The sequence below is a fragment of the Solea senegalensis genome, linkage group LG2, assembly GCF_019176455.1.
Source record: "Solea senegalensis isolate Sse05_10M linkage group LG2, IFAPA_SoseM_1, whole genome shotgun sequence".
NCBI classification, from domain to species: domain Eukaryota; kingdom Metazoa; phylum Chordata; class Actinopteri; order Pleuronectiformes; family Soleidae; genus Solea; species Solea senegalensis.
Window position 1 is genome coordinate 9491611 of NC_058022.1, and position 13158 is coordinate 9504768.

The 13158-nt window shown below is 39.4% G+C and overlaps 1 protein-coding gene across 1 annotated transcript in view; it reads left to right on the forward strand.

Moving 5' to 3' along the window:
* nrp2b (neuropilin 2b) overlaps positions 1-4437 on the forward strand; it is a 108103-nt gene extending 103666 nt beyond the window's left edge. The window contains exon 18 of the mRNA XM_044053205.1: positions 745-4437. Coding sequence (XP_043909140.1) covers positions 745-1073 — 329 coding nt within the window. The 3' untranslated portion in view covers positions 1074-4437. The remainder of the gene's footprint in view (positions 1-744) is intronic.
* The last annotated feature ends 8721 nt before the right edge of the window (positions 4438-13158 follow it).

Genomic DNA, 13158 nt, shown 5'->3' on the forward strand with positions numbered 1-13158 from the left:
GAGAGGTGAAAATTCTGTGACAGAGCCTCCAGACGTGTGTGTGTGTGTGTGTGTGTGTGTGTGTGGACATGTCGGCGTGTTTCCACGTCTTTCATGTTCAATGGCAGACAAACTGACACAGACAGCTTCCTCCTGAGCACCTTGGAAAACATTTGTCTGCAACAATCACAGTTTACTCCCCATATGCGTGTGTGTGTGTAACTGGTATTCCTTATGTTGTGGGGACCTAAATGGGTTACACTTACACTGTCGTCTTCCTTATGGGAAGACACTTGATTAAAAATCAAGTCCCCATAACGTAAATGACTACATTTTAAAGGAAACAGTTGACGTCTTCTCTTACCTCACTCTCTCACACACACGCACACACACACTGGTTTCCAAGACTTCAGAGGACATCGCATTGACTTACGCTAACCAGACTAACTTTAAAACTTGTCTTCGCCTTAATATAAGATAACAATTAATTTTTAATTACATATAGATGATGTGTTTTCTAAAGTTATTCCCTTAATTTTCATAAGTGAAACATACTTACACATGTTTATACTGTAAATATCGAGTCCATTCCATTTGTATTCTGCAAACTGTCTATAAATGTACATTCTACATTCTATGTTAACTCATTTTTTTTATATTGTCATTTTTTATTTTCGGTAATGCATGTTTATTATTTATTATCTTTATCTTTACTGTCTTAAACTGAACAAATAAAGGACTATCTTATCTTATCTTTCCCTCCAGAGTACGTCTTCCCTGGCTGGCCTTCCTCCTTCTCTACACCGTCCTCCTCTGATGCAGACCCCCCCTCTGTCACCCTGGTGTCAGAGAAGGACAAGGACAACGCCTGGCTGTACACGCTGGACCCCATCCTCCTCACCATCATCGTGATGAGCTCTCTCGGGGTGCTGCTGGGAGCCGTGTGTGCGGGGCTCCTCCTCTACTGCACCTGCTCCTACAGCGGTCTCTCCTCGCGCTCCTCCACGACGCTGGAGAACTACAACTTTGAGCTGTACGACGGCATCAAGCATAAAGTAAAGATAAATCAGCAGAGGTGCTGCTCGGAGGCATGAAGGCAAGGATTGGGATTGAAGTGATTCCAGTGATACCCTGCAAATGATTTTCTTCTTCTGAGTAAGAAAGCAAAAAGAAAAAGAAGCACTATCTGTTTTGTTTTTTTTCAATTCCCATTGGCCCCTTGTTTTCTCCGACGTCCAACGGGGTAACATACAACCTGGAATTTCCCGACCTATTTGTGTGCCAGGAGGAAACTTATGATCTTGATGTCCCCTCCATGCAATGAGGCCTGAACCAGGGGGTCACACCTGACCCCCAGTTCCCACTCCTTACAATACCGTATCTCCTCTGCCTGCAGGAGAGAGCCTGCTCGATTCTAAAAAGCCTGTGAATGAATGAAGGAATGAATAAATGAATATGAGTGACAGATCTACCATAGACTATATCCCGCCAGCCACTGGGATGAAGCTGAAAGAGGAGATTGACCAGAGCGCCCATGACAATCTGGACATTTGGGCCCCAAATGACTGCACGGTCTCGGGTGAACTCGGGATTCTTAATGAAGATAGGAATTTTATTCACATTTACCCGTGGCTGGTTCTCTGCAGAAGGTCAAAGGTCAAATGTGTCCTTTAATATGAGGCCAGATTTTGAACACAAGGCCAAATTTGAATGTGGCCAACGGCATGCAGACATCCGAAAGTTACAGTTTCCTGAATGTTCATGAAGACTTCGGCACCTGTGGACTAGTTAATGTGGGTACTGACTGAAATCAATACATATCAAGTTAATACCCTACCCCATTCTAAAGAAATACAAAAGGATATCAAACCACACAACTTAAGTGAATCTAGATTTCTAAAGGCAAAGAAGGAAAATAGGGAAAAACAAAACAAAAACAAGGACATTTTCTGTTTTCTTTTCGTTCCTGAAAGTTTTAGATATGAGTTCTGTAAGTTTTCAACCGTTTGCTCGCCACGTGGCGCTCGCTCCTTTGTCTGCCCTCGGTCTGTGCTTTGTGAAACCAGTGGCATAGAAGAGTAATGGTGACTGTTTTGTTTTAGACTTGTATCTGTTGGGGAAAAAAAAAAAGAGGTAAAGAGAAGCCAGCTTCAGTTCGTAGTCGCCCTGTAGAGCTCTTATGTCATTTTTAAACTTACTTTCTTAGCGTTGTGTTGGACTTCAAGGTCTTTAACTGTTACTTCAGTCCTTTTTCTATTTTGGCATATTTTCCATGACAGATTATCAGTCTTTTAAGAATAGAGGAAAAGGTAAAGTAAGATGAGAGACAGTAAATTAGAGGTCTATCTAAATCTAACATGCTGTTATGGAGTCGTGCTTTAGATTCAGTATTCTAGAGTTTGTCTTTGGTATATATCTATATTTTTTTGCTTTTCAAACTGTATGATGCCCAAATGATGGACAGACACTGTGCGAACAATATGTCAGTGATTGTTTTACTGCAACCTATGGATTGCCAAAGAGCCGTGTGTGCGCACGGGGGGTGGGGGGTTGTCGAAACAAGTGTTAGAAGAGGCCGGGGGGAGACTGATCAATCACACCTCGCCTCTTACCCACCACTCTTAACGTCACCCCGGTGAATGAAGGACGCCCAAAAAGAAGGAAAGGAAAAGCGTGACTTTAAAAAGAAGAAAAGAAAGAAAAGGGGAGTGAAACTCGTACTTTCGTCAACTTTCTTGGACACACAATTGAGCCTTAAGCTAACTACAGTATACGCTGTATTGGAGGACAGCCATTTGAGGAGGGCCAGTGCTGCTGGAGAGACTGATGAACGGAGACGTAACCCGGACACAAACACACAGAGAGAGCGACAGAGAGGACAAGAAAAGCGGAGGAAATATCATGGATATGCTTACACCAGAGTCTCATTATCCATTTGACTAAAAATTGGTTTTCACAGCTGCCAGATGAAGATAGTGGACGCAGAAAAGCAGTACAATTGCATGTGAACATTTAGCTTGACTCTTCTCCCAAGAGTTACTCTCTATTCAGCTGAAAAACAATTAATGGTGACAAACTTTAAAGGTACCCTGTGCCGTTTCAGACCACGAGTAGTGCTGTGGAGCGAGGCTTTAAATGAGTGAGTCCCTGTTTTGTTTGTATCTCCTGCACACACACACACACACGCACAAGCATGCAGCGACTTGATTTCACCAGAGCATGGTTTTAAATTATTATTAAGAAGAAGAAGAAGAAGAAAAAAAAAGTAGCTGACAAGAAAACACAACAGGGTACCTTTAATGCCTTACACTATGGCAAGGCAAGCAACAATTTGATGGTTTTAGACGACAAAAATCTCGATAAATTGTGGAAAGATTGTCGGTTTGAGCCACACATCCACACCTGCCTTTGCCAGAGAAACTGCGCATGTAAACATATCCGATGATGGATAGACGAGACAGACACACAGACAGACAGTTAGAGCCAATAAGAGGAACAAAGTGAAACATGATGAAGACTGTTCGGGCAGAGAAGGTCCAAGCAGCGAGCAAAGAGACAAGCGAAGACGGACAAGGTGACAAAACCCAGTGTCCCTGACAAAAATCTTACAAAAATGAATGTCAAGGAGCAGACACTGACCACTCCCTTTCTTCTTTTCACACGTCTCGCTCGTTTTTTTTTTTTGGCTTAGCTGCGACAGATAATGGTCAAACCTAGAAAGTGCTCTTTGTGTTCGTCTGAATCTGTGAACTATCCAGGTCAAAGTGTCGTCCTCCGGGGGTCACACTCTCTCTTTGCCTGGAGCCTTCTCTCTCTCTCTTTTTTTTTGTCTTTTTTCTCTCTCATCTTTCTTCTTTCAAGGGCAGGCGCATGGCTCGAGCCAGGAGACCCATTGAGGTGAAGTTGAAAGATGGTCAGAGAAGTAAAGTTAGAGAGAGAGAGGGGGAAACGGTGGACAAAGAGATACAAGGATTCCTGTCCATCTTACTGTGTTTTCATTGGACTTTTTTCCAAGTGCCTTGGAGCTTTCCTATTATGTCTCTCTCACTCACTCTTTCTCTATCCTCTCTTTTTTCCGGGCCTCACACAAACACCCACAGGAAACAGTAAACACTGTTAAGGGAGTACATTGTCTCACACGCAATTATGCATACACGTATTCACACACGCACACACGCACACACACCTCACCAACTGTGTCAGTCTCTCTCTCTCTCTCTCTCTCTCTCTCTCTCTCTCGTGCTTATAACTCTTTACTTCTGGAAGTCCAGTATTACCTCTACTGTCTCGATGGATACACACACACACACAAACAGAGAGAAACACAGCGCGAGAGAGATGCATCCTACATTAAAACACAATTATGGCACTGGCCAGATAACTGTTGTTTGTAGACTTTGTACAGAAGAATTTCTTTTTTAATGTTATTATTATTATTTAATAAAGGCTAAATGACAAGTGATTTGGTTGTGGGTATTTATTTTGTCTCTGTATCAACAGTTGGTGGTTAAACTTCACTTTCTTTCCTTTCATCTCGCCTACATTTTCATGTGATCATGTAACTTCTTAACCCTCGTGTTGTGTCTCACTGTCTGCTGTCGGAGGTATCTCTTCTCGTGTGAGGGGCCAAAAGGATGAAGGATCAAAAGATTGTCTTCACTTTAATCGAGCCGTGGAAGCGCGAACTCCTAATTAACCCGTACACAAAAAACACACACACACACATGAGCCAAAGTGTCCAGTCTCGGTGGAAATTAATTGGGAATTCACTCTTGGAAATCTGTCACCCACTCGACAAATTCATCTAAAATGTGTGAGAGCGATGACGGTATAAAAAGTGGCATTTTGAAATAACGTCTCACTGAAATGATGCATTGGGTGCGCGTGCATGCGAGTGTGTACACAACTTAAATTGAATTTATCATCCCCCAGAAAAACATTGAGATTTGACTTTTACTTTCTGCACAGAATGATTTCTGGAGAGTGACACAGGTCACAAAGTATCTGAGGAAGAGGGACTGACAGCGATATGTCCACAAGATGTCCTCCATGTAGCAGTCCACAGCTTCAGACAAGACGTCAGATGTTTTGCAGTGTTTTAAGGACATTGTTTTACTGTTTTCTTTATAGAAAGGATGTTGTGACAGTGTGTAACAACACTGAGCAAGACACAAGACGAGATCAATCATGTCCAGACCACAGATTGAGACGTAACGTGTAAGGACACCCCGGTATGTTTTATTACTGTCACACGATTTGTGTTTCTCGTGTTGCCTCTGTTATGAGAACATCCGAAACCAAACCCCTGAGGGAAAAACCATGATCTTTTCCTGATTTCCAAACTGACTTCACAGAGGAAACTAGAAGGGTTTTTTTTTTTATACACAGTCTATGACTCACATGTATTCAACATTTCAGGAAAGTACAATAGCAGCATGTGATCCTGACGATTGTTTTTTTTTTTTGAACAAACAAAATGTAGTTGGCAGTGTAAGACAGTAGCTGATGTAAAACTACACTGATAAGAACTTGAATTTATTTCCATGGTCCAACAAACAACTGTGGACTACACCACTGTTTTAACCATGTGCACCAATACACAGTGTTTCCTAATTGGCTGTCACTTTAAAAAGCTAAAATGTGGTTTTGGAGCTTTAATTAGCTCAGAGTCAGTGATCTCCCTGCATCAGCGTTTATTCACCTCTCCACCACTTCACACCCTCATTTATTCTTTGCTTCTTCATCTCACTCTCACATCTCCCGTCAGGAAGCTGACCCGATTCTCACGCTTTCCTCTGACACAACAACATGCGTGGTGTATGTGTGTAAATGTGAACGTCTGTACACATTCACAAAAACATACACACACTTAAATCTCTTAGGTCTCTTGTGGTTAGGGTTTTGCTGAGATTGTAACCTACTAACACAGATCTTCTCTCTGCTATAGTAACTTCTAAAGTCAGTGATCCCTCTCTCTCACTCTCACACACACACACACACACACACACAAAGGTTTCCATGACTTCAGAGGACATTGCATCGACTTACATTCATTTCCTGGAGACTTACTCTAACCTTAACCATAATTACGACTAGCCTAATCCTAACCTTGACCTCAGTCTAACTTTAAAAACTTGTCTTCACCTTAAAATTAAGTCATTTACATTAAGGGGAGTTGATGTTTGTCCCCATAAGGAAGACAAGTCCCCATAATGGGACTGTGTAAACAGATTTAGGTCCTCACAGCGTAAAGAATAGCAACTACACACACTCACATATCTTGAATGAACAGTATTAGCTATCGTTCACAAACAATATAGTCATGATTGACAAGAAAAACAACCTTAAAATTAACCAAAATCAGTGTTGTAATGTAAATGGTAACAAATACTTTGTTACTGTACTTCATGTATCTGTACTTTATATTTCAAGCAGCTTTTGCTTTCACTCCACTACATTTCCTCTAACTAACTTTCTTACTTGTTACTACCAAATAAAATCAGAAGAAGCGTTGCTAATGGTCTGGATTTATATAGATATGTTCTAGTCTTGATGAGCTTGATCTTTCATACCTATTCACACGCTGCAACAAGTGTCTTGCTCAAGGACACGTATAGACTAGCAGAGCCAGGAATTTAACCCACAACCTTCCAGATGAAAGACAACTCCCCCTGCCACTGAGCACCATGGCACAATCCTGACTCCTCACTTTTTAACACTTTTACTTCTAAAACTTATGTACATTTTATATTATTACGTAAAAACATTCGTTTTTACGTAATAATATAAAATGTACATAAGTTTTAGTAAGATTTTTAAGTAAGATTTTAAAAAGGTGACTTCAACTTCTACCAAAGTTAAGAAACTCAAGTCTCCCTTTCAGCTACTTTGAAGAAAAACTAACACAGCTAATAGATTTTTACACTAATCAGCACTTAAGACTCGATATTTTTGAGTGAAAAAGAGACTAAGCTGTCTAAATGTTTAGTTTTCCAGTGGTTCAGTGTGTAAGTAATGGTGGTAACATCCAGCTGTTCTATCGCTCCTCATCTCTGTGCCTCTCCTCCACTTATGGTTTTTCCATCCCTGCCTCTCTGTGTTTTTACAGTGCACACAACCAAAATGTGCACAGCTCCCATATAAAACCGACAGGCAGCCCCTTGTAAATACGGTGAGTCTGGTATTTATTGGAAAGCAGTTATATACAGCAGCAGCAGCAGTGGAGGGGGAAGCTAAGCTAGCCTTGGGTTGTTTTTGTTGTGTGTGTGTGTGTGTGTGTTAAACCCAGGACCTGTAACAGCATTATCACAGAGCGACTGTATCACAAACCATAACTCTTAATATACTGTCAACTGCAAAAATTTCAGTTTGCATAATGGGTGTCGCAACACCAATAACAGCCATGATAAACACAAGCTAACGGGCACAAAAAAAAGAAGCTAGATGCATTAAATACTTCAACATGTTGGACTTACTGATGTCACACACACACACACAGCATGAAGAACACAGTTCTCCCATTTACATACTGTATATATATACAAAAAAACATTATGGGTACTTAGCTTATAACAACCCACCATTACATTTTATTGTTAAGCGACCTTTAGGAGTTTAGGAGAAACATCTGCTCTTTTTAGATGAAGTCCCACAACAACAACAACATGTTGTCACAGTCCAGTCTACAAGATGTCGCAGATATGTGTGGGCTTTATTGCAATATTGTGAAAATGTTTGTTTAATCGTAGTACTTGCACGAGTAACTTACTCGCCTTTGGCTAATGTAAGAGCTACGGTGACCTACAGCAAACAGCAGTGCAGCATATTTTTAGATCTTTTAGAACAATTTCCACACTCCACTTCCACACTGCGTCAGATTCCCTCCTACTTGGCCTTATCCACTTAGCCCAATAACACTTTTCAAATGAATTGTTCTGTGCAGTATGTGCAAAAGTTATGGTTCACTGGTTTGCAAAAAAAGTGAATTATTTTATTGCCAAGATGTCCGGAACACTTTTTACGATTTGTTTTGTACATGTGTGACGTGAGACTACTTCCTGTTATGGCTAATGACAGTTGTGGAAAGTGCGTAGTTTGTTTTACAGTGTTAAATAATACCCTACAAACGCAAAATGTTAACAGAACATTAGCCCATGATTTTCCTAAGGTTAGTTAGAACCAAACCAAAAACTAACGTTCCCTAAACGTTGACGGAACCAAAAACTGAGACATTCTCCTGTAGTTACACCGTGGTCTCCACACAACGATCTTATTTGGTTGTATTTTGGTTGGTATTTTTTGTTACTGTTATAAAGTTATAAGATTAAACTATTTATCTTACTTTTTTCAGACACGACAAATGAACCACAGAGGGATTTGTATACCTCACTTTCTCTATTTGTATTTTTGGGTTGGTGAAATGAGTTATTTATGAGTTATTTTATTTAAGTAAGGTTAAAGTTTCAGTTTCAGTGAAAAAATTGATAAAAAAGGTTAATGTTCTTGCCATGAAGACCTGATGTTTGATACTGTCAGAGATCCACAGTGGTGTTGAAACACTTATTGTGATATCGCGAAATTTCCAACACCATTACATCCCCCAATATAGTCTTCCTCAGAATCACAGTTTATCTCCTTGCCTATAGTATATCAATCAAAAAGTTGTAATAAAAATGTACATGAATGTACACATTCATGTGGACTGTATATGTTGAGTGTTTTGAAGCACAGTTGGCAACACATTTAAACTCCTAACTTCTGCTCACATGTTTCACCTCAGTCGTTCTTTCTCTGCCTGTTTTGTTTGCAAGGTTTTCCTTTAAACCTCCAGCTCTCCACATTATTATTATTTGTGTTGCCAACGATTCATTGTTTCCTTCACTCTGCCTTTGTTTGTGACCTCTTGTTTTCAGCTAATTCCCTCCAACTAATACATTTAACCATGTGTATATGACAAAGGACGGGAATGCAAAGCACTTTTAAACAAATCTAATTTAAATATACTGCCTCTCTGTCTCTTACTGCATCTTATTTTTTTAGTTAGTCATAAACCTAAAGTAAGCTAAGTGCAAAATGTTTCATCCATTAGTGTCTGTATGAAATCCATTACATGTTATTTGCCTCTTTTTTTCTGATTTACCCCCGCGACTGCGTTGGTGTCTGGAAGAGACGGCGCCCATTCATGTCCTTAACTCACAGCACCCAACGCTCCTAATGTCCTGGACCCACGGGGCTGCATGCGACTAAATCAAATTACATTTCACCAGACAAAAGCTTTTTTCTCACTGCACCAGTACAAATAAGATTGTTGCAAATCTAATCACAGCATAAGTTTTATTTGTTTTATGATTCCTGGGTTTTTCATTTGCTTGGCTGTTCTCCAGGTGTGAGAAAATAATCCCCAGAATTTGACCCACCAGGAAAAAAATAGCTTGTTTTGTAGAATCCGCTTTGTTTTCTTTTTCCTTTGTGTCTTCTTCATCCGCTGTGAATTTATCGTTTTCATCATTTGTTGTTCTTTTTTTTTCTCTCCTCCCTCTTTCTTTTCCTGCAGCCATTAATCCCTTACTTTATTCAATATTTCTACTTGGCCTCACGTCTCTTTTAAATCATCTCTCGTCTCCCTTCCCTCATTCCGTCATTGCGCTCCTCTCTAATAAAACATTTTATCATGGGCATCTTTGATGACGGCTTCTTTCCTCGTTTATTCGTCATCCCCCCCCCCTGATACATTTGTAAAACATTTCATCCATTGCAGCTGGCACATTCTGTTATGATGATATCAGTCTTTTCCATCCAGTGGCCTCTGGCTTATCTTCAGTAGCTGCTCAGCCACAAAACACTTGTGCTTTTAGAGGCGACTGTTGACATCAAGACTCTTAAACTATCCAAGGCTGTGTGCATGTGTGTGTACAAGAACTGTTAAATTAGGTATTTATACACGCATAATTTAGATATGGAAGACACACAGAGAGGCATAGTAACACATGAGACTGTACAGTACATACAGGCATTCTTACTACTCACTCCTTATCCCATAAATAGCAACAATAGCCCTCAACCGGGCCCCTAAGGGAGCCACAGAGTGGTCTGCCAATGCTTTCATCTGTGTAGGTGGCAAGAGTGTGTGTGTGTTTGTGTTGCAAGGGTTCTTGCTGGCAAGAGTAGCTAAATGCCTTTGATTTGTTTTCCCAGTCCTCACCCACACGGCCAACTTTACCATATTATTCTAAAGGCTCTCACTCCAAACTCTCAAACCAAAACTGCCCACTGAGCAGTTGTTCTTCTTTTTTGTTCTTTTATTTTTTGGCTGTTGTTCATTATTTAAATGGTGTTGGTCGACAGTAAAGGTCCTGTATTTCGAGCGACTGGTGCCAGTGCAGCTTTGTGTGTTCGTGTAGCCGCTGACGCCTTCCCGACGAGTCACGGACCCCAAATCTCATTTCCAGTGGGCTAGAAATTTGATCTTGGACTTTGCGATGACTTCACTCACTCCAGCCAAACAGGGACCTTTACCGGGAATACAACAGCAGTTCATCAGAGAGAAGGAAAAAGAGAAATACTTTAAAGAAAGTTTTTTCATGTTTTTCATGACATATTACAAAACATGAGTTAGAATCCCTTTAAAACTAAACGTATCACAGACAACAGGGAAAAGGTGGGAAAAACATGTACATAGTTTCCATTTTTTTGGCCTGTTTTTGCACATTGAGACAAAAACTCAGACAACATGTTATTTTAAATATGTTTTATACTGTTCATATTTGAAATTTATGACAGACAATCTGGTGTTCGCATTCAACTACAGTGTTTTTTCAATAAAACGTTTTGTTTTTCTTCATTTTAAATTGTAAAAACACTATTTTAACATGCAATAAATTGTATTTTTTATCTACTCATGTTGAACACTCATCTGAGAAGATTCAGCCAGGTTGACCATCATTTTTTTGCTGTGGTCTATCTGTGTCGTGGCTTGGTCTGAAAAGTACAACAATTTTACCTGGCTTTTTGTTTTTTCTTGTTTCCTTCCTGTAGCACTATTACAGAATTCTCCAGACTAACAAACAGGCATGTGGCGTTCTGTGATATTTCATAGTGAAAAATGTCACGTAATGAAACAAAAAGGACAAACATAAGTAATGAGGTAAAGTCAGATTTGTCATCCTGAGGTTTCTAATAATGCCCCACTTTTCCTGTGTGTGTGTGTGTGTGTGTGTGTGTGTGTGCCCTCTTTACCTCTGTAAGGAATGAAAGTCCACAATCATTAATTTTCTAATAATGTCCCCATGGCTTGTGGAGCTGGAACATCAATCACAGCACAGCAGTGTGTGTGTGTGTGTGTGTGTATGTGATATGTTTCATTGTGTGTGTGTCTCTCACTGTGTTGTAAGTTTACCAACAGCTCAGGGCAGTGTGTGCTTATTGGGCTGGTGACAGACTGGTGTATTATTCATTACCTGATGGAGAGTGACAGATGACTCCTTCCACACATTCATGCACGAGTGAGGGTGTGTGTACATTTTAACAATTGGTAAGGAGAAGGCATTGTGAGTGTGCTTTTGTCACATTCTCATTTCTTATTTGCAATTATGTGTCGTCTTATGAACAAAGGTAAATCATTTTTTTTTTAAAGCACAATAGACAAGAAGTGAGTCTGTGTTTACACAAACTATCAACAAAGGGAGAATAAAAAATAAAACAACTATTGTTTTCCCAAAACAGTCGACTTTCAAAGTATGATAGCCAACATGCAGGTTTTGTACAATTTCTTCCAGGTGTAATCAATACAAGAATTAATTCTGAAGGCTGAAATTGATGATGAAATATTTGACATCACACATTTTAGATTTTCATTTTCGTAAGCCCCTAACACTTTAAATTTTTCCTGCTCTTTCAACAAATGACTTTCACACGTACATTATCACCAGATCCATGAATTTTGGGGTATGTTCAGGCCCTCAAAAACGCGTTTTACTTCGAGGAAAAATAATAATAACTAGAAAATTCTGTGGCGAAATTTCGAGCATGCCAGCTGTTCCTGCTGCCGATTTTGGGTGGATTGAACCTTAAAACAGGAAGATTTTAGACTAGTCTCATTTTGGACGACATACTATACTATGACTTTTTTGAGTGATTTTGGATGACATACTATACTATGACTTTTTTGACTAATTGTGGACGACATACTAAAGTATGACTTTTTTGTCAAATTTTGGACGACATACTAAAATATGACTTTTTTGTCAAATTGTGGATGAAATACTATACTATGACTTTATTGTCAAATTTTGAAAGACATACTATACTATGATTTTTTTGTCAAAGTTTGGACGACATACTATACTATGATTTTTTTGTCAAAGTTTGGATGACATACTAAACTATGACTTTTTTCGTCAAATTTGGGCGACATACTAAAGAAATCTTGACTTTTTTGTCAAACTTTTTACAACATACTAAATTATGACTGTTTTGTCAAATTCTGGACGACATACTAAAATATGACTTTTTTGTCAAATTCATGACGACATAATAAAGTATGACTTTTTTGTCAAATTCATGACGACATAATAAAGTATGACTTTTTTGTCGAAGTTTGGACAAAATACTGAAGTATGACTTTTTTGTCGAAGTTTGGACAAAATACTAAAGTATGACTTTTTTGTCGGAGTTTGGACAACATAATAAAGTATTACTTTCTCGTCAAACATTTGACGACATACTAAAGTATGACTTTTTTGTCAAATTTTGGGCGACATACTAAAGTATGACTTTTTTGTCAAATTTTGGACAACATACTAAAGTATGTTTTCTCCCTAAGAGCATAACCACGGACAGCTAACCTAAGTGGCAGGGAGGATGCTGGCAAGAGGTCATGTGATCACGTAGGCCCACTAGTGGACAGAGTTTCAGTGCGTGTTTCATCGCTTTGTGAAGTAATTTAAATATTGAAAAATGTCAATTTGCATATCTTAAAAACAACAATCGCAATATTATCTTACACAATATATCTTGCCCACATTTACGTCACACCTGGGTCTCATATTTACGTTGCTTGGGTTTTATACTTGGGCTGTAGAAAGGACCTTTATTGTAGCTAATCATGCATGTTACATATTTAGTTTCTGCTGTATCACTGGTGTTGAGTTCAGGTACACTCTTGTCAAGCAGCCTGAGCTG